Source organism: Ahaetulla prasina, chromosome 1 (genome assembly GCF_028640845.1).
Source record: "Ahaetulla prasina isolate Xishuangbanna chromosome 1, ASM2864084v1, whole genome shotgun sequence".
NCBI lineage: Eukaryota > Metazoa > Chordata > Lepidosauria > Squamata > Colubridae > Ahaetulla > Ahaetulla prasina.
Window position 1 is genome coordinate 374,850,841 of NC_080539.1, and position 22,796 is coordinate 374,873,636.

The 22,796-nt window shown below is 41.2% G+C and overlaps 1 protein-coding gene across 1 annotated transcript; it reads left to right on the top strand.

Annotated features, from left to right (window-relative positions):
- Positions 1 to 915: 915 nt before the first annotated feature.
- LOC131188308 (vomeronasal type-2 receptor 26-like) lies at positions 916 to 18,968 on the top strand. Its single transcript, XM_058163507.1, has 8 exons — positions 916 to 974; positions 5,992 to 6,283; positions 9,516 to 9,805; positions 10,004 to 10,349; positions 12,035 to 12,253; positions 14,241 to 14,370; positions 16,467 to 17,336; positions 18,811 to 18,968. The coding sequence occupies exons 1-8, from the start codon at positions 916 to 918 to the stop codon at positions 18,966 to 18,968; spliced, it is 2,364 nt and encodes a 787-aa protein (XP_058019490.1).
- The last annotated feature ends 3,828 nt before the right edge of the window (positions 18,969 to 22,796 follow it).

A 22,796-nucleotide genomic window follows, 5' to 3' on the forward strand; every position in this document is an offset into this window, starting at 1 on the left:
ACAGATAATATAAAGTGGAAGCCAGAAGTTCAGCTCCATTTACAAGCAGGCAAAAAACTCATTCAAGACAGGATACTTCACAATGGAAATCACCCAAACCTTTTTAGAAACACAAAGCCCATTTTGCACAAATCCCAAAACTTCAAAGACATTAAACCATATAAGAATTCCTCCTCTTATCCAATTTGTTGTTCAGCTGACCCAGAGAGGAGCTTCTAGCCACTCTGTCAATTTAAAAAGACAGCGTTTCCCCCCACCTCCTTCTTTGCCAAGCGATCTCCTGGCTGAGAAGCAAACCAATCAGTTGGGAGGCTTCTTGGCTTCTCAATTTAAAGGGACGGTGTCTTGTTTTTTTCCTCTTCTTCGACAAGTGAGTCTTGATTTTTTCCTTCTAGCTGATCAGCTGGGAGTCGGGAGGTAGCAATAGATTGGGGGCGGGGCCAGGCAGAATTTTTACTACCGGTTCTCTGAACTACTCAAAATGTTTACTACCAGTTCTTGCGAACTGGGGAGAACCGGTAGCAATCCACTACTGATGAGGACCCAAATTGTTGGGGGCAATATGTTGACTCTGTAAACCATTTAGAGAGGGCTGTAAAAGCACTATAAAGTGGTATGTTAATCTAAGTGCTATTGCTATTGCTATATACATTAAAAACTGAATAAATATAAAACCAAAGATTAAAATCAAGGACATGTGCAGATGGAGGGGTGGAATGAGGGGAAGTGAAGTCTTGTGTTACTCAATGAACCACCTCCACAGTGCTGTTCTCCCACTGGGGCCACAGGCCAACTGGCAAAGCCAGGTGTATAGGCCTTTATGAAAGGATAAGGGCATTGGGGCCAATCTCACATGAGGGGGCAAGATATTCCAGAGGGCAGGAGCCACAGCAGAGAAGGCCCTCCTCCTGAACCATGCCAGCTGGAATAGTTGGGCTGACAGGACCCACGGTATGCCTCCTCTACCAGCACAGGTGAGACAGGCCATTCCCAGTGGGGTGAGATGGTCCCTGGACCAGGGGTGAAATCTAGTTATCTTCCTTACTGGTTCGGAAGTGCATGCGCCATGTGCAAAACCTTCTGCGCATCCACAGAAGGTAAAAAACACATTACTTTTATTTATTTTTTTATTTTTATTTGCATTTATATCCCACCCTTCTCCGAAGACTCAGGGCGGCTTAAAACCAGGAAGTAATGACATCCTGGTGAGTGAGTGGAGCTTTGCTCCGGATTGCCGAACCACCAGCCACAATTGCCACCGGATCGCATGATCCGGTCCGAACTGGGAGCATTTCACCCCTGCCTGGACCATGCCATAGTTACTGTCTTCAAGAAAGAATGATTATTTTAATAGAAACAAGCATATCAGTGATGTTGTCATATAATATTGAGGTCCAGGCATTTCAAAGTTGCCCAATTGTACACATTGTTCCTCCTATCTATTTTCATAGTGCCTATGTAATCCTTCTTCACAAGATGGATTTTTTTTTCCAGATCAAGGGCTGAAGGCTAAACCATATGATGAACAATTGAAGAAATTAGGTATGCCTATTCTAATGAAGAGAAGGATTAGCGGTGATATGAGAGCTGCAATACTTGAGACCTGCAATACTTGAAGGACTGTTACAGGGAAGAGAGCATCAATTTATTCTCCATAGTACCTGAGGGAAGGACAAGAAGCATTGTATCGGAGCATATCAGAGGGAGATTCAACCTGGAAATAAGTAAGAATCTCCTGACAGTATTTATTGTATATTTATTTGTTTATTACCCAACAAGAAAGACACAGACTTCAGAGGATAATTAGAACTGCAGAAAAAATAATTGCTACCAACCTGCCTTCCATTGAGGACCTGTATACTGCACGAATCAAGAAGAGGGCCGTGAAAATTTTTGCAGACCCCTCGCATCCTGGACACAAACTGTTTCAACTCCTACCCTCAAAACGACACTATAGAGCACTGCACACCAGAACAACTAGACACAAGAACAGTTTTTTCCCGAAGGCCATCACTCTGCTAAACAAATAATTCCCTCAACAATGTCAAACTATTTACTAAGTCTACACTACTATTAATCTTCTCATTGTTTTCATCACCAATCTCTTTCCACTTATGACTGTATGACTGTAACTTTTTGTTGCTATCACTAAGGGTTAAATTGCAACGTATGACCATCATTTGTGTTGTAAATGTTATACCTTTGATGAAGGTATTTTTTTTCTTTCTTTTTCTTTTTCTTTTCTTTTATGTACACTGAGAGCATATGCACCAAAACAAATTCCTTGTGTGTCCAAATACACCTGGCCAATAAAGAATTCTATTCTATTCTATTCTATTCTATTCTATTCTATTCTATTCTATTCTATTCTATTCCATTCCATATTTTCTATTCTATTCTATTCTATTCTATTCTATTCTATTCTATTCTATTCTATTCCATTCCATTCCATTCCATTCCATTCTATTCCATATTTTCTATTCTGTTCTGTTCTATTCTGTTCTATTCTATTCTATTCTGTTCTATTCTATTCTATTCCATATTTTCTATTCTATTCTATTCTATTCTATTCTATTCTATTCTATTCTATTCTATTCTATTCTATTCTATTCCATTCCATTCCATTCCATTCTATTCCATATTTTCTATTCTGTTCTATTTTATTCTATTCTGTTCTATTCTATTCTATTCTATTCCATATTTTCTATTCTATTCTATTCTATTCTATTCTATTCTATTCTATTCTATTCTATTCTATTCTATTCCATTCCATTCCATTCCATTCCATTCTATTCCATATTTTCTATTCTGTTCTATTCTATTCTATTCTGTTCTATTCTATTCTAAACTATCAAGTCAGTGTCAATTCTTAGTGGCCACAAAGATAGATTTTCTACCGTAGCATCTATCCCCAGCCTGGTCTTGAAGCTCCTCCAATGAAGCGAAACATCTTCAAAGAAAAACAAGAAAGTCTATTTGCCTCTTGAAAAAAGACCTTTGGGGCAACCATGACCTGGTTGACTGAGAATTTGCATAGATATTTAGCTATGCACTTTGGGATGAACGTTCTTTGAGTGGTGTGGGAGCATGAATAGGTTTCCAGAAAAATAGCAGACTACAGGAACCATTTGCTCTTCAGTCAACACAGACTCATCTCCAACCCCTTTCTTCAGCAGGGAAGGGACACAGAGCAGAAAACATCCTGCAGCCAAGAAGGCTTCACACCCATTTGTATTACTCAGGTGATCCTGATGACACAGATAAACCACCAAGTGGCCTCAATGACTCTCTAAAAGGATGCAAATGAACAGCTGTCTGCAAGGAATATAAATCCTTCCATTACCCACCATCCAGTCAGATTGGAAGAAGCTTCTTGGGTGAGAAGCAAAACGTCTTCAAAGAAAAAACAAGAAAGAACGATTGCCTCCTGAGAAAGCGCCTTTGGGACAACCATCACGTGGATGACTGAGAATCTCCATAGACACTCCCAATGCAGAGTTTAAGTTAGGCTTACATCTTGAGTACCTCACTCGCTATTTGAAGTGTAATAGGTATAAGAGAAATGAGCTTCTATATCATTCCTAACCATGTAGGAATAAATAAAACACTTCTTCTACAAACACTGCATTATTGATCACTTTTACAAGGCTACAATTCATCACCATGCTTAGCCCTATATGAAAAAAATAAATTCTGGCATAGGCCAGACTCCATCTTGGATCCAGGTGCTCAGGGGTTTCAGGTAGGCCAGATTCCACCCGGACCTGGACCCTCAATTCCATCTGCCCTTTGGATGAAGAACAAGAGACACAAACATGTTTTTCCTCTTCTGGTGCATGTAGGAAAGCTATTGCTAAGTGGATAGGATGTTACTCTTCCTTGCAATTATCAGAAGTACAGTAATTCTCAATGTATCTATCCCACATAGATTTTTACCCTCAAAAGTCTTCCAAGATAAAACTTGCTTGAATGAAGTTAGGTCTCAGCTCTTCCAAGGGGAGCTGGACATGTCTCCATAGATTGATTTGCAAACAAGTAATTTCTAATAATAATAATAATAACTGGTGGGATCATAAGCCTGAAAAAGTGACTGAAAATGAGCATGCAAAACTACTGTGGGATTTCCGAATACAGACTGATAAAGTTTTGGAACACAATACCCTGGATATAACGATTGTGGAAAAGAGAAAAGTGTGGATAGTCGACATTGCTATACCTGGTGACAGCAGAATCGAAGAGAAACAACTTGAAAAAGTCACCAGATATCAAGATTTGAGAATCGAATTGCAGAGACTCTGGCATAAACCAGTGCAGGTGGTTCCAGTGGTACTCGGCACACTGGGAGCTGTGCCTAAAGACCTAGGCAAGCACTTCAAAGCAATTGGCGCTGACAAGATCACCATTGGTCAGCTGCAGAAGGCCACCTTACTGGGATCGGCTCGCATAATTCGCCGATATATCACGCAGTCCTAAACGCTTGGGAAGTGTTCGACTAGTGATCTGCGATACGAAATCCAGCATAGTTATCTCGTTTGCGTTACATTTTGTGTAAATATAATAATAACAACAACAACAACAACAACAACAACAACAACAACAACAGAGTTAGAAGGGACCTTGGAGGTCTTCTAGTCCAACCCCCTGCCCAGGCAGGAAACCCTACACCATTTCAGACAAATGGTTAGCCAACATTTTCTTAAAAATTTCCAGTTTCTTCTGATCCATGAAACTAAACTGGGCTCAATTTTGTCTTCAGTGACAACTCCAACTAGGTAAGAGAAAGCACACTTGATATTAATTAGCCTCAAGGCCACCCATGTGGCACAGCCTGCTCCTTCTCTGCTGAAGCCTTGGCTGGATTTTGTGGGATCCACCTGCAATTCAGCTTCTCAATGAACTTTGATCTATGGTCTAGGAAGGAAGGTGAGAATTATGGATGGGCTGCCTCTCCTGCTGCTTCTCTTTTGCCTCCTGCCTTTAACAACTCATAACATAATGCAAACTGTATGTGTTGCGAGGAACCCTCTGCGAATTGCGAAGGACTACTACAGGCCTGGAGATCTCATTATTGGGGGGAATTTGCTCCTGGAAAAGTTTGCTCTCTTTGAAATGATAGAGTTTGACCATGAGCCATCAAGGACAAGAATTACAAGAAGGTATGTTTTACTTGGAAGGGAATGGATTAGAAGAGTTTCTGCCTTTGGGAGGATTCATGGAACTCCTTTCATAAATTACTATTCTACTGATGCTTGCAGGTTTCTGATGTAATTCATAATCCTTGGTGCTTTCCTGGATAAAGAACCGTTCTTCTAAAATAGGCTAGAATGTTCCAGTTTCTTCAGGAAGATGATAAATGGCACAATAAGTGAGAAAGGGTTTATGTGTCAGAAACAGCTCTGGCTAAGTGAAAAAGGTCATTTCCATTTTTTATTTGGACAAAAAAGTCATGCTGGAAAACTCAAAGAAAGGCAAATCTAGTTACAATGGGTAGCTAATCTATCTTGTAGCCTTCAGCGGGGTATTGTGAACAGAGTGCTTCCCAGAGCTGAGATATCCTTCAAAGGGATAATCAAACTGCCAAATCTATTAAAAATATTTCTCATATGGACGAGTCATGGCTGTTTTGGGTTGTACTCAGTGGTGGGATTCAAGAAATTTAACAACCGGTTCTCTGCCCTAATGATTTCTTCCAACAACCAGTTCATCAAACTGCTCAGAAAGTTAACAACCGGTTCTCCCGAAGTGGTGCGAACTGGCTGAATCCCACCACTGGTTGTACATGTGTAAATGTCTCAGCCCCTCTCTACATGGACCATGGTTTCACATGGATGGTCCATCCAAATAATATTTTTAATCACATTTTCTTGTCCACAAATATATTCATCACCTCAAAGTCCGGGAGACACACATACAAACACACTTATGGAAAGACAACCTCCCTTAGCACACAACATTTTCTCTCTAATATTTCCCAATGTTCTCTCATTATAGCGTTGAATTCAAGAATTATCCACTAATTCAGGCCTTGGTACATGCAGTCACAAAAATCAACAAGGATTTGTTTCTGCTTCCCAACATCACCCTCGGCTTCCATATTTATGACAATAAGGAGACTGTGAGGAGGGTTTCCTGGAACAGCCTCTCTCTTCTGTCTACACGGGGTCAAATGGTTCCAGGTTACAAATGCGACAAGCAGGACCCTCTGCTCTCTGTTGTTGGAGATGTCAACTCCCAATACTCAAGGCAGATGGCCTCCATCTTCAGCATCTTCAAGGTTCCACAGGTAAAGGGTTTAATGTAGGGTACCAGTATAGAGCATGCACAAAACATAATGTCAGCCTCCACTCCAAGCTTCACTCTATCTGTCTTATATGTGTGCAATTTGTTTTCAGTAGCTAGAGTTCATTTCAGTATGTTAATGTAAAATAGCCATGAACCTAAAATGTATACTATCCTATTCAGATTAATAGTAGAGGGCCCTTTAAGAGTGTCGTCTGACATAAAAGGAGGGGAGGGGGCAGCAAATGTTTGAATCAGCATAAACGGCTTTCCAACGTACCCTCCATTCCTGAGACAAGAAGCTGCCGGAGACCTTCAAAGAAGATTACCACGGGGGGCGAGAAGGAGCCGGCATTGGACCAGACCTGCCTGACCTTTTGTGGGAAGGTGGGACTAACGAGGGGATATGGGATGTTAGCCATATTCTGTCTCAGATCCAACTTTACACTGCTGTTGTCCAGATGTATTTAGTAAAAGTACTTTTCTTTATTTAAAAATGAAGTCAAGGTGTATTCTTTCCTAAATATAATCAGAGGCAGCCTGACACATAAACACACACACAGAAATCAATGCTTCAATCTGGTTTATTGTGTGAAGCACATTGATGGTTTATTCCCTTGGCTTCTCATAAGGCAACACCAGGCAAAGTAATTTAGTTACACTCTTTGTAAGGTTTATTTTTGTCTTAGGAAAGACCAAACACTGCTGTTGTTTGTTTTCCTTCGTTATTGATTGGGTTTCTTGACATTTTAAGACAGCAAAGGATCACACCTGTATTGCAGGAAGAAAAGCAAGGGGGATGGGTGGAAGAGAGAAAGGAGACTGTGATGGCAAACTGAACAAACTAGACGTGATTCAAGCACAGTTTGATGGAAGGAGCAAGGGGACTCTGTAGCTACCACAGTTCAGAGTGTAGGAGAGTCTTACAGACCCACAAGATTTCCAGTGTCAGAACTGCCCAAGGTAGCTCCCTTAGGAAAGAAAGACCCTCAACTCCATTGAGTTGAAGTGATAGGTTCTCCTATTAAAGGTTACTGGATGCAGTAAAGTCAGGCTAGAACTAAGTTTCCTCACACAAAAAAAATACAAAATCTTTTCCCTCATCCCTGCTGTCCCTCCATGACCAGTTCATCTTCAGCCAGTGAAGATTCCCCTAGGTGATTTGAGAGCACTGAGTTGGTTGGGATAATCCACATTCTTTCTCAGGGTGAATGGCCTTGAGGACTGGCACAAACTGGTTCTGCGCTTCTCTGTTCTTCATCAGAACAGAGGGATCAAACAAACATCAAACAGAGGGATAGAATCAAGATCACGTGAAGTGTTAATACCACTTTATAATGCCTTGGTAAGGCCACACTTGGAATATTGCATTCAGTTTTGGTCACCACGATGTAAAAAAGATGCTGAGACTCTAGAAAGAGTGCAGAGAAGAGCAACAAAGATGATTAGGGGATTGGAGGCTAAAACATATGAAGAACGGTTGCAGGAACTCGGTATGCCTAGTTTAATGAAAACAAGGACCACGGGAGGCATGATAGCAGTGTTCCAATATCTTATTTATTTATTTATTTATTTATTTATTTATTTATTTTTGTCACAACAATATATATAAGTATCATATAAAAGAAGATTATATAGTATATAAACATATATATGAGTAAATATTAGGAGGTATAAGCATATATATATATATAGAAGAAGAAAACAATAGGACAGGAACAGTAGGCACGTTTGTGCTCTTATGCACGCCCCTTATGGTCCTCTTAGGAATGGGGTGAGGTCAATATTAGAAAGTTTTTGGTTAAAGCTTTTGAGATTATGGGAAGAGACCACAAAGTCAGGTAAAGTATTCCAAGCACTGATGATTCTGTTACAGAAGTCATATTTTCTGCAATCTAGATTAAAGCGCTTAACATTAAGTTTAAATCTATTGGTTGCTCTTGTATTATTGCAATTAAAGCTGAAGTAGTCTTTAACAGGAAGGACATTACAATAGATGATTCTATGAGTTAAGCTTAGGTCTTGTTGAAGGCGACAGAGTTCCAAGTTTTCTAAGCCTAGAATTTCAAGTCTGGTGGGATAAGGTATTTTGTTGTTTTCAGAGGAGTGGAGAACTCTTCTTGTAAAATATTTCTGGACATTCAATTGTATTGATGTTCAATTGTATTGTATTGTATTGTATTCAATTGTATTGTATTGTATTGATGTTCAATTGTATTGATGTCAGAAATGTGGTGAGGGTTCCAGACAGGCGAGCTGTATTCTAGAATTGGTCTAGGAATAATAATAATAATAATAATATTTTAATTTTAATATAATAATAATAAGGAAATGTGAATTTGTCTAGCAAATCTCAGGGGTTGCCACAAAGAAGAGGGAGTCAAACTATTCTCCAAAGCACCTGAGGGTAGAACAAGAAGCAACGGGTGGAAACTAACCAAGGAGAGAAACAACTGAGAACTAAGGAGAAATTTCCTGACAGTTAGAACAATCAATGACTGGAACGACTTGCCTGCAGAAGTTGTGAATGCTCCAACACTGGAAATTTTTAAGAAAATGTTGGATAACCATCTGTCTGAGATGGTGTAGGGTTTCCTGCCTGGGCAGGGGGTTGGACTAGAAGACCTCCAAGGTCCCTTCCAACTCTGATATTATTATTATTATTATTATTATTATTATTATTATTATTATTATTATTGTTGTTGTTGTTGTTGTTGTTGTTATTGTTGTTGTTGTTGTTATTATTATTATTATTATTATTATTATTATTATTATCATCAAGCTGTCACTCCCCCCTCCCTATTTCTCATCAATTACTCACACGAGTTTATTGCCCATTTGTTTCCCCATGCCTACCGCTCTACCCGACAATCTTTGATGGCAGGCTGCTAGTGAGGCGCCAGGCCGAAGACGTGACATCTAAAGATGCAGACCAGCTACAGCCATCTGGTCACAGCGAACTGAGCTCAGTTAGAGAGAAGTGATAGATAAAAAGAAAAATATATACTTGTGTACTTGTAAAATAAACCAATCTTGTGTATACATGGGAAAGAAATAGAATTCAGCTGCATGATCTTCACACTCCCTGTTGAAATCTGAATTTGTAATTCTAACTGGAATTCTAGTCTATCGAACTAGCAGGGCAAAAAGCTACTGATACTGATAAGTGTAAAATATTGCCATTAAAAAAAATATGACAAGACTCTTCCATATGTTATGTTATGTTATTTCTGCAGCTCGGTTTTCACTTCCTCAAGTTCACTCAAGGAGACAGAATTGTTTTTCCTTCCTTCTTCCGGATCAGCCCCAATGAATTTCCACAGTATGTGGGTTTAGTCCGGCTGCTCCTGTATTTCCAGTGGAATTGGGTTGGGCTGGTGGCCCCTGAAAGTGACAATGGAGAACTTTTTGTCTCTACTCTGATACCGATGCTCCAGGAGAAGGAGATCTGCCTGGCCTTCACTCACCTGTTGGAATCTGTATCTGCTCTCCTTTCAGCGAACAAATGTCTTTCTTTAATCCCAACGTGGGATAAAACTGAGGTGATTATTGTATTTGGAGAATCCAAATGTATTAAAACTATATATATGTCTCTTTCTTATTTGGAAACCAAAAATAATTTAGCAGTTAGAGTTGTTTGGATCCTGACTTCCCACTGGGAGATAAGCGCATCTCACAAAATGTTGAAATTTCTAAAGCCCTTCCATGGTGCTTTGCATTTTAGGGATCATAGCCACGATATCCCAGAATTCAGGCATGTTCTTATGTCTTTAGACCCCTTGAACCCTCAAGGAGATGTCTTTCTCCCTCTATGGTGGGCAAGGATTTTCGGCTGCAAGATCCACAAGCCAGGAGTGAGACTTCCAAAGGGGGAAAAGCCATGTACGGGACAGGAGAATTTAAAGGATGTGCCATCTTACATGTTTGAAACGAGCATGTCAGGTGAAAGTTACAACATCTACAATGCCGTTTATGCTGTGACACACGCATTGCATGCCATGCATGGATCAGGAGCACAACCAGCCATGATGAGGCTTGGAAAAAGGATCACAAATGTCCAGTCATGGCAGGTAATTTCTCAGAATTTTACCCAGTCCACTGATCCTTAGAACTTCCCATGGAAATTTCTTGGTTAATTTATTAAATATATCCATATCACCCTTATATAAGGCAATCCTTATGATTTATATTGATATATTGATCATCAATTGTGTTGTAAATGTTGTACCTTGATGAATGTATCTTTTCTTTTATGTACACTGAGAGCATATGCACCAAGACAAATTCCTTGTGTGTCCAATAACACTTAGCCAATAAAAATTCAATTCAATTCAATTCAATTCAATTCTATTCTATTCTATTCTATATCTATATCTATATCTGAAAACAAAGGACATTATTAAATAGCAAGCAGGAAACAAATAGAATAGAATAGAATAGAATAGAATTTTATTGGCCAAGTGTGATTGGACACACAAGGAATTTGTCTTGGTGCATACGCTCTCAGTGTACATAAAAGAAAAGATACGTTCATCAAGGTACAACATTTACAACACAATTGATGATCAATATATATAAATCATAAGGATTGCCAGCAACAAGTTATAGTCATACAGTCATAAGTGGAAAGAGATTGGTGATGGGAACTATGAAACGATTAATAGTAATGCAGATTCAGTAAATAGTCTGACAGTGTTGAGGGAATTATTTGTTTAGCAGAGTGATGGCCTTTGGGAAAAAACTGTTCTTGTGTCTAGTTGTTCTGGTGTGCAGTGCTCTATAGCGTCGTTTTGAGGGTAGGAGTTGAAACAGTTTATGTCCAGGATGCGAGGGATCTGCAAATATTTTCACGGCCCTGTTCTTGATTCATGCAGTATACAGGTCCTCAATGGAAGGCAAGTTGGTAGCAATTATTTTTTCTGCAGTTCTAATTATCCTCTGAAGTCTGTGTTTTTCTTGTTGGGTTGCAGAACTGAACCAGACAGTTATAGAGGTGCAAATGACAGACTCAATAATTCCTCTGTAGAATTGGATCAGCAGCTCCTTGGGCAGTTTGAGCTTACTGAGTTGGCGCAGAAAGAACATTCTTTGTTGTCCTTTTTTAATGATGTTTTTGATGTTAGCTGTCCATTTGAGATCTTGCGATATGATAGAACCCAGAAATTTGAAGGTTTCTACTGTTGATACTGTGTTGTCAAGTATTGTGAGAGGTGGAAGTATGGAAGGGTTTTTCCTAAAGTCTACCACCATTTCTACGGTTTTGAGTGTGTTCAGTTCCAGATTGTTTTGGTTGCACCACAAGGCTAGTCGTTCGACCTCTCGTCTATATGCGGATTCGTCATTGTCTCGAATGAGACCAATCACTGTTGTGTCATCTGCGAATTATTAAATAGCAATTATTAAAATATGATAAAATAAGTTAATGGTTTGATTAAAAAGGGAAGCATAAGAATTTCAGCAGTTATAGAATAATGTCTGGAGTGCAGCATTAAAATCTTTATACGTGATAATTAATCTATTAAAAGTGAAGTTGAGTAAGCCAGAAAAAACACATGAAGTGTTGGCATCTATCTCTAATTCTCCAGTACGAGATTCCTTTGATTTCATGTAGCTCCCGATCATTCAGTTATCCACAAGGTAACACAGATTTAAAGGTTTGTAATGATTTCCTAAAATGATGGTCAGCAGAGTACGGTAGAATCGATGATATTTTGGTTTTAATTCCTCCACTTTCCAAGGGTCTCTTTTCTTTCAGCTTCTTGCCTATTTGGAGAATGTCTGGTTCAACAACAGTGCTGGAAATGAAGTCTCATTCTTAGACAATGGAGCCATGTCTGCTCGTTACGATCTTCTCAGCTGGATTTTCCTCCCCAATCAATCTTTTGTCTACATGAAAGTTGGGCAGATGTATCCCAGGGTTCTCCAAGGCCAGGATTTTACCATCAACTCCAGTGCAATCACTTGGGCCAAAAAGGTGGGCTGGAAGGAAATGTCCTTAATTCAGAAAAAGGTTCATATTCTCTTGGACATGAATAAAGCTTTCTTCCCAAAGTCACTCATGGTAGTTTACTCCTTGAGAAAAAGCCTCATGTAGACAACAGTTTTCTCCCAAACAGCCTGGCTGGGCTGGCTTCATGGGGAGGAAAAATATGGTGCAGGTCATCTGAGGGAACACAGAATTGCAAGCACTTAGACTGCAGGGTGATGATGGTGGCTGCAATTGGGTCTTTGCACCAACATTTGACCAGAATGACTGGGGACTTATGCTTTGAGGATATGCTGGAGCAGCAGGGGCTTCATGCTATACTACCGTGCTTTGAAAGCTAAGGTTTTCTGTTATACTGTGGCTCAAGGGTTAGTGTTTCAATTAGGTTCAATAAGTGGGGACTACCTTTAACATTAGTACCAGCAATACCACTTAAGACTTATATATCACTTTATAGTACTTTACAGCCATCTCAAATACAGCTCATCTGTCTGAAACCCACACCGCATATCGAACATTAATACAATTGTGCGTGTCCAGAAATATTTTACAAGAGTCCTCCACTCCTCTGCTCACAACAAAATAACTTATGCCACCAGACTTGAAATCCTGGGTTTAGAAAATTTAGAACTACGCCGCCTTCGGTGTGACCTAAGCATAGCTCATAAAATCATCTGCTACAATGTCCTACCTGTCAATGACTACTTCAGCTTCAACCACAACAATACACGAGCACACAATAGATTCAAACTTAAAGTGAACCGCTCCAGTCTCGATTGCAGAAAATATGACTTCAGTAACAGACTTGTTAATGCCTGGAATGCACGACCAGACTCCATGGTCTCATCCCGAAATCCCCAAAACTTTAACCAAAGACTATCTACTATTGACCTCACCCCATTTCTAAGAGGTCTGTAAGGGGCGTGCATAAGAGCACCAGCGTGCCTACCATCCCTGTCCTAATGTTCCCTTTAATTGTATTGATTTTATGTATTCAATTCATGCTTATACTTATATATATTATTTAATATGTATTCAACAAAATAAATAAATAAAATAAATAAATGGATAACAGAGTCAGTTTATTGGCTTAGGACCGGGTTACTTACGGGACCGCCTATTGCCACCGTTTGCCTCCACCGACCCGTGGGCTCTCACAGAGAGGGACTCCTTAGGGTGCAGTCAGCCAAGCAATGTCGGCTGGCAGCCCCCAGGGGAAGGGCCTTCTCTGTGGGGGCTCCTACCCAATGGAATGAACTTCCCCCTGGACTTCGACAACTTCCTGACCTTCGGACCTTTCGCCGCGAGCTTAAGATGTGCCTATTTTTCCGCACGGGACTGGCATAGAATTTTTTGATGTTTTTATGGGTTTTTAATTCTTAATTAGTTTTTTGGGATTTTAAATGTATTTTAAATTTGGGCCAAATTTGAATAAGTTTTTTAGCTACTGTTTTATTTGTATTGTGTGTATTTGATTGTTGTTTTATTTGGCTGTTCACCGCCCTGAGTCCTTCGGGAGAAGGGTGGTATACAAATTAAAATAATATTATTATTATTATTATTATTATTATTATTATTATTATTATTATTATTATTATTATTATTATTATTATTACCCAACAATCTGGGTCCTCATTTCACCAACCCTGGAAGGATGGAAAGTTCAGTCAACCTTGAGTTGGGGAGAATTGAACTGTTTCCAGTTGGTAGAATTAGCCTCCAATATTGCGTTCTAACCACTGTGCCATCACGGCTCATCTTTAACTACCTAACATGAGAGGACTGCCAATTCTAAACATCAATTGGTTATCTGGTAATGCCACTGGTCTCATTTCCTCAGGAGCTCTTCCTGGTTGATGTGGACGGTGAACCAGTTCTTCTAAAGACTTGCTGAAGATGGGGAACTCAATGTGGAAATTAAATGATGCATGATCATCGATTAGACCATCTCAAACTTTTCTCTTTCTTCTCTTAGAAAGTGCCCTTTGCCAGGTGTGGTAGGAAGAGGTGCCAGGCAGGTGAGAAGAAAACTGTCCCAGAGGGTGAGCAGGTTTGCTGCTACAAATGTGACCCTTGTCCAGAAGGCACCATTTCTAATCAGACAGGTAGAGCAACCTTCAAATGGAGATCTTCCACTACCAGGGAAGCCATTCAAAATTTTTTTTTTTATTTGCATTTATATCCCGCCCTTCTCCGAAGACTCAGGGCGGCTTACACTATGTCAAGCAATAGTCTTCATCCATTTGTATATTATATACAAAGTCAACTTAATGCCCCCAACAATCTGGGTCCTCATTTTACCTACCTTATAAAAGATGGAAGGCTGAGTCAACCAAAATATTCAAATATTCAAATATTAAAATTAAAATATTAATATTAAAATATCACGTGGTGTTAGTGCCACTTTATAATGCCTTGGTAAGGCCACACTTGGAATACTGCATTCAGTTTTGGTCGCCACGATGTAAAAAAGATGCTGAGACTCTAGAAAGAGTGCAGAGGAGAGCAACAAAGATGATTAGGGGACTGGAGGCTAAAACATATGAAGAACGCTTGCAGGAACTGGGTATGTCTAGTTTAATGAAAAGAAGGACTAGGGGAAACAGGATAGCAGTCTTGCAATATCTCAGGGGTTGCCACAAAGAAGAGGGAGTCACTATTCTCCAAAGCACCTGAGGGCAGAACAAGAAGCAATGGGTAGAAACTAATCAAGGAGAGAAGCAACTTAGAACTAAGGAGAAATTTCCTGACAATTAGAACAATTAATAAGTGGAACAACTTGCTTGCAGAAGTTGTGAATGCTCCAACACTGGAAATTTTTAAGAAAATGTTGGATAATGTCTGAGATGGTGTAGGGTTTCCTGCCTGGGCAGGGGGTTGAACCATAAGGCCTCCAAGGTCTCTTCCAACTCTGTTGTTGTTATTGTTAAAAACAAATTTGGGGTGATTTGTGTAGGTTTGACATGCTTCACAATAGAGATGCAAATTGTTGTGCCCCCACCAGTCTAATTTCCCATTTCTGAGGAACTAGAATTGGCAAGATTGCTCTCCTCACCAAATTTACCACAAGGTGCATTCAAGACAAACATTTGCAGATTTCTTGCTGTTCTTTTTCCATTCCTCTGATCACACACCAATAAGAAAACTAACGATGGTCATTTCCCTGAATGAATGATACAACAGGGTTGGCTGTTTAAACTTTGTATTACTCTTAGTGTCCTGCTTCTGTCAAGATTATCAATCTCCCTTGAAATTTATAGGCTGTCAGAGAAATAAATCAATTTTTCGTGGTCTGTTAGTCTCTCCCTACAAAAAAGTCTGGCTGAAAAATGGGAGATTTGAAACAAAGAAATTCACTCTCCCACCTCCCATTACACATGTGAGTTTGTGTGCATTTGTGTGTCACCTTGTGATTTTATAACATTCCAAATGATGATGGAAGTTAGCAGCAAAAAGAAGGATTCCCGACTGAGAGAGCAGTCAATCTTCTTAGACTTCCATTAGAAAGTTAAAAAAAAAAACCAGATGCCAACACTTCTCTCCCTCTCGGAAAAAAAATGCAAAATATTATACAGGTGCCTGGTGATTACAGAGGCAGAGATTTCAATTTCTGAGCAACTGATCCTCTAGGCCAATGATGACTAATGTTTTTGTTGTCACAGGCCGAAAGCATGTGCTCATGCCCTTAGCCATAATGCAATGCACATGCAACCCTCCCACATGCACTCCGCACCCCGCGCATGGTCACATGACCTCCCCATGCTTCCCCCGTACCCCGTTTTGGGCCTAGTAGGCCTCCCTGCACTTATAACCCTTATGTCAATGTCTGTGCAACCCCCGTGTTCCCCCACGCATGTACACGCATCTCCCACATGCGCCCCGCTCTTGCACATGCACAGGCAGAGACCCGAAATTCAGCTGGTTGGTGGGAGGTATGCACACATGTGGGGTGGAGCTGGCTGGGGCAATGACTCACGTGTCTGCAGAGAGGGCTCTAACGGCCACCTGTGACACACATGCTATAGGTTCGCCCTCACGGCTCTAGGCTCATTTTGAACCAAAGATATTTTGATTCCTACAGGGCACCATAAGCTACCCAGAGGGTCCTTCTATCTCTTTTTTATTGAATTGACCAATATTTGAGATATAATACTTACTGTGATTGTCCCTGAAATATTTAGACTAAGATTCTTGATTTCAGATGTAGCTCGCTGTGACCCCTGCCCAGAAGACCGATATCCCAACAAGGATAAGGACCACTGCATTGCCAAGAAGATCCACTTCCTTTCCTATCAAGGCAACCTGGGATACATTTTAGCATCTCTTACTCTTTCTCTCTCTTTGATCACATTGGCAGTCCTAGCAATTTTCCATAAGCATCGTGACACACCGATCGTCAAGGCCAACAACCGAGATCTCACCTACCTCCTCCTGATATCCCTCCTGCTCTGCTTCCTCTGCTCCTTCCTCTTCATTGGTCAACCCGGGAAGCTCACCTGTCTCTTCCGACAAACTTCCTTTGCCGTTCTCTTTTCCCTTGCAGTTTCTTCTGTATTGGCAAAAACTGTCATGGTGGTTCTGGCCTTCATGGCCACCAAGCCAGGGAACAGGTCAAGGAAACTCTTAGGAAAACCACTGACCAACTCCATTGTCATAGCCTGTCCCCTGATCCAAGCACTTCTTTGTATCATCTGGCTGGCAACTTCTCCTCCATTTCCCAACATGGATTTCCACTCCTTGTTTGGAGAGACCATCTTGGAATGTAATGAAGGCTCAGCTTCAATGTTTTACATTGTACTCGCCTATCTAGGTTTTTTGGCCCTTGTCTGTTTCACAATGGCATTTCTAGCTAGGAAATTGCCTGATAGTTTTAATGAAGCCAAGTTCATTACTTTCAGCATGCTGGTCTTTTGCAGTGTTTGGATCACTTTCCTCCCCACCTACTTGAGCACCAAAGGGAAGTCCATGGTGGCTGTGGAGATCTTTTCCATCTTGGCCTCTGGAGCTGCTCTCTTGGCTTGTATCTTTTTCCCCAAATGCTACATTATCTTATTTAGGCCCCATTTGAATTGTAGAGAGAATATGATAAGAAACAAAAATCTTTAATTAATACAGACATGGGAAACATTCATACTTATCTTGTTGACATGTTTATTATCTGATGACATTTTTAAAACATAAAAACAGAGGAGGAACATGTTCATTAAATAATGCCTTATCAAGTCCTATAACTGGTTACAGTAAGCCTCTCTTTGTTGAGTCAGTATATAGAGAAATTGAATAGATGGATGGATGGATGGATGTTCCTATTGTGTTAATTAAAGAATAGAATAGAATAGAATTTTATTGGCCAAGTGTGATTGGACACACAAGGAATTTGTCTTGGTGCATATGCTCTCAGTGTACATAAAAGAAAAGATACGTTCATCAAGGTACAACATTTACAACACCATTGATGATCAATATATCAATATAAATCATAAGGATTGCCAGCAACAAGTTACAGTCATACAGTCATAAGTGGAAAGAGATTGGTGATGGGAACTATGAGACGATTAATTATTATAATATTATAATATTATTATTATTATTATAATTATAATTAATTATTATTAATTATAACAATAATATTTTATTGGGGTATTTATGTTTTAAGATTTTAAATGGTTTTAAAATTTCGGCCACATTATAATATTTCTTTTTAACTTCTTTTTAATGTTTATATATTGAATTTTTACTTAGCTGTACACCGCCCTGAGTCCTCTGGGAGAAGGGCGGTATAAAAATCGAAATAAATAAATAAATAAATAAATAAATAGTAGTGCAGATTCAGTAAATAGTCTGACAGTGTTGATGGAATTATTTGTTTAGCAGAGTGATGGCATTTGGGAAAAAACTGTTCTTGTGTCTAGTTGTTCTGGTGTGCAGTGCTCTATAGCGTTGTTTTGAGGGTAGGAGTTGAAACAGTTTATGTCCTGGATGTGAGGGGTCTCGCATCCTGGACATAAAAAAGGTAAAGGTAAAGGTTCCCCTCACACATACGTGCTAGTCGTTGTCGAATCTAGGGGGCAGTGCTCATCTCTGTTTCAAAGCCGAAGAGCCAGCACTGTCCGAAGACATCTCCGTGGTCATGTAGCTGGCATGACTCAACGCCAAAGGCGCACGGAACGCTGTTACCTTCCCACCAAAGGTGGTCCCTATTTTTTCTACTTGCATTTTTATGTGCTTTCGAAACTGCTAGGTTGGCAGAAGCTGGGACAAGTAACGGGAGCTCACTCCGTTACACGGCAGCACTAGGGATTCGAACCACTGAGCTGCCGACCTTTCGATCAACAAGCTCAACGTCCTAGCCCCTGAGCCACCGCGTCCCTCTTATTGTGTTAATTACTAAATTTGAAACAAGTCATTTCTAATAGAATAGTAGAAGACATACCTCTGCAGGTAAAGAGACAATGAAATTCATTCATGCCACCACAGCTCTGAGTGGAATATCTACTTCCTTCTACTTGGCCTGAAGCACATGTTCCACAGCCTCTCTGCATCAGGCCCGATCTACCACAAGGACAGCCCTTACTGGAACCAAAAGAGCACAGCATCAGAGCCCGTTATACCAGCCCAGTCCAGTGTTACAAGGACCACAACTGGGACAGTTCAGGCCCAATACTCCACCCCAGAAACCGGTCCTCAGACTGCCTCTGGCTGACCAGATCCTCCCTGGCAGGGCTTTCTACCCCAGCCAGGGGTGGATGCAATACCAATGGATGCCTGCTCCAGCGCTATAGCCTGCGCTGGCACAGCAGCCAGTGCAATTCCAACCACCAGCGATGGCCCTGTCAGTGGTACTGGTCCAGCAACCAGTGCAGCTCCAGCCACCAGCCATGATTCCACTGCCAGTAACAGCCCAGCAGCCCGCACTGGCCCTGCAACTGGCCCGTCCAGCTGCTCCCCCTCCACAACTCAGAGCAGCTTTTCATGGGACCCCAGGAAAGCTATCCTACTTTCTCAATTGAGTCTGGGCCCACATTGATAGCTATGGGGACCAATACACAATGGATCGAGACTTGATCTCAATGATTGCAGATGGCATGAAGGAGAGGCGGCAGAATAGATAGCTGAGCTACATGATGAAGAAGCCCCCGAGCTAGATGATGCGGACAAATTTGTTCAACTTCTCCGAGGCTGTTTTGAGGATATGGCCCACAGAGTAGAAGCTGAAGCCCAGATCAAAGCATTGAAGCAAGCAGGCTGACCTTCCAAAGAGTTAGTGTGGGAATTTCAAAGACTGTGTCGTGTCCCACTCCTCCTCTGACGGCCGGGTCAGGGAAGTCTGTATCAAGCGTGGCCACAAAGCCTCTGCAGCTTTGCCAAAGTCCTGTCAGAGTTCTCAGGGCTGGCAGGAATCCAAGGTGTGACTTCAGCAACCAGATTATACTTTGCCTGACTCAAGGAATGCCAAAAAGCAGATCCTTTATATAGGCCATGGGGTGTGGCTCCATGACTCAGCACTTTTCCAGGCCTGCCCCTCCCTTCCTTTTGCTGACGTCGCCTCTCCATTCTCCGGAAGCAGGGATCTGTCCACCCTCCAGCTGCTGGCAATTCCAACTCGTGACTGGCTTCATGCTCCTCAGGCTCACATGCTGTGGGGGAGGGGTTTATTTGCTCGGTCTGTCCAGGCAGGGTGGCAGGACTGGGGGCTGGAGGCATGCCAGACCATTCGTCTTGCTCGGTCTGTCCGGGCATGGCGCCAGGACTGAGGGCTGGAGGCATGCCAGGCCATTCGTCTGCACTATCAGTCCCTGGCTGAGATAACAGGAAATGAGAGGGGCCCAGCTGCAGAGAGGGGGGCGGACGAGGCACAACAGACTGGTCAGGAAGCTGAGGGACTGGCCAAAGTGCCTCCTTGTCTACCACTACAAGGAGGCTCTAGACCCAGACCTCCAATAAGCTTGTGGTATGCTTGGAGGGAGTTGATGACTTTTCCCCCCCACAGAACCTGAAAGAAGAAAGATAATTAATTGGAGTTGCATGGATTTGATGGCAGTAATAGTGTCTAAAAGATGGAAAGGTATCGAGAGCTAAACTGAGTGGGGCTGGTGGAAACTCATTTTTGCTTTGCTTCCTTTGTTCATTTGTGATTCAAAGCAGTCTGCAGTTAACTAGAAGAACAATTGACATCAAACGCATGGCAACAACACGTTCATCGTTAGCAGTTTCAAATTCATTTTTTATGGATTCAAATCTATTACCTTTTCTTGCCTGAATGAAATCTTTTCTTACATTGGTGGTATTCAGCTGGTTTGGACCGGTTTGGGCAAACTGGTAGTGGCGACCTGCATCCCGGCACTATGCCGTCCTATTTAGCCACATTTCCTAAGCTATGTGCAGGTGTGCAAGCCACGTGCACGCTCAAAGTGCAAGTGCAGAAAGTTAAGTGCATGTATGGAAGGTTGTGCATGTTCACATTTTCGGTGTGCGGCGAACCAGTGGTAAAGTGATGTGAAAACCCACCTCTGATTGTAAATCTGTGAGTCTGTAACAAACACATTCTCCTTCCAATTCTTCTTCTGACTTGAGTTTAGGTTAAGCTTGGTTAAAAGATATTATCTGACTATAAATCCATTATTTTGGTCTCAGCATTATTTCCTTTCTATATAAAGTTTCCGTGGCTCATATTGTCAGCGTTTCAGAAAACCCTTCTTGCAGAAAAGACTACGAAGCAAACATCTTTCAAAGTTCTTTTACTAGCATAGGTAATTTGGCACAGTTGGTTGAAATCCGAATCTGGGGTTCCGGGTTCCTCCCTCAGTAATACAAACTCCAAAATCCCCACCCTAATGACCCCTTTTCTGGTCACATGCTCCGATCTTCAACCGTCCCATCTCGAGACATCACTCCGGCCACTCCTTCTCCAGATGTGAGCCCAGCCTGACCTTAACCGCCAGGAAGAATGTTGTTATGTCTAATAAACCCTTGTACCAACACCCCCCTCCTACTTTCCCAGACAGGAGAAAGTGGCAGCGTGTGGAAGCCTTTGGCCTAGTATGGCTTCTGTTGCGACCCAGGTTCCCGGATTCGGACTCCTGGAGGAGGAGGATTCAGAGAGTGAGGAGGAGGAGCTGGCAAGGCCTACTTCCCCTGTGCCCTCTCTCTCCCTGGCACCGATCCAGGAGGAGGAGGAGGGGCTGGCAAGGCCTGATTCCCCCGGGCCTTCTTCTGATTTGGCAGTGCCCCAAGAACAATCTTGGCTCGATGCGAGACTGCGCAGATATGACCGGTGCACGCAGCAGAGGAAGCTTTGGGATAAAGTCAAAGAATGATGAGTCACAGAGTGACACCCACAGGGGATAAAAGCAAGAGGCGGAGCTCCTTGGCTTTTTGTGTTGGACAAAGAAGTGAATTTGCACAGGCAAACTGTTTCATGGATAGAAGAATCTGTTCGTGAATGACTCTTGCTTTATCTATAATTTCCTAGTTATCTTCAGAGATTTTGGCAGGCACATGGGAAGACGTGGCCAGAACATCTCTGTGCCAGAAGGAATCCAGCCAAGTGTAAATAAATTTGAAGAAGGCCTTTGACTGACCTTTTGCTGGGAGTATTGGGAGGGGAAACAGAACAGCTTCCAAAGCTGACATATATCTTATTTTGACGGGCCACCCAGTCATTCACCCAGATCAAACAACAAGCATCAAAATATGGTTTTAAACCTGGCTACTCAAACCTTCCTCTTTCTTTAGCATCTTGCAACAATTCATATTCCATATTTTTATGGCCTTTGCCATGTAAACTTAGAAATAGCCTTTTGCCATTGTTTCAAGGAAATATCAGTAGTGTCTGGAATAAAAAACATCTTTGGTAAAACCTTCGTCATAATTACACTCGAAAATGTGCAAATGTTGCCATTGTAAGAGTCACTTCCAGGTATTTGACCTTTGACCTTTTACGTCACCTTAAAATATGATGCCCTTATCAAAATTTCATAATCTTTAGTCATATTTTAAACCAGCGTTATTTTCTGTTCATTTATTTTAAAACTGGCTCAGTTCTAATATTGGGAGGAACAAGCATCTACAGGTCTTTTGTTTTGGTTTTTGCTAGGATTAAATATGGGAGTTTCTTCATATCCAACAACCTTCGGGCACTGGGACAAAATTTCTTTATCAGCAAAAAATAGCAGAACACATTTTCTGGCTCTGGCTACTTTAAATTAGTGTAACATCTTGTGAGATCTTGCTACCCATTTTTAACTTCTATGGGAGAAATTAATTTCTAATTTTAGAATAGAAGAATAGAATAGAATAGAATTTATTGGCCAAGTGTGATTGGACACACAAGGAATTTGTCTTGGTGCATATGCTCTCAGTGTACATAAAAGAAAAGATACGTTCATCAAGGTACAACATTTACAACACAATTGATGATCAATATATCAATATAAATCATAAAGATTGCCAGCAACAAAACAAAAACAACTTTGCTAGAGTCTTTGAGGAGGGTATTTTTGAACATGGAATAAAATGGACTTGTTTGGAG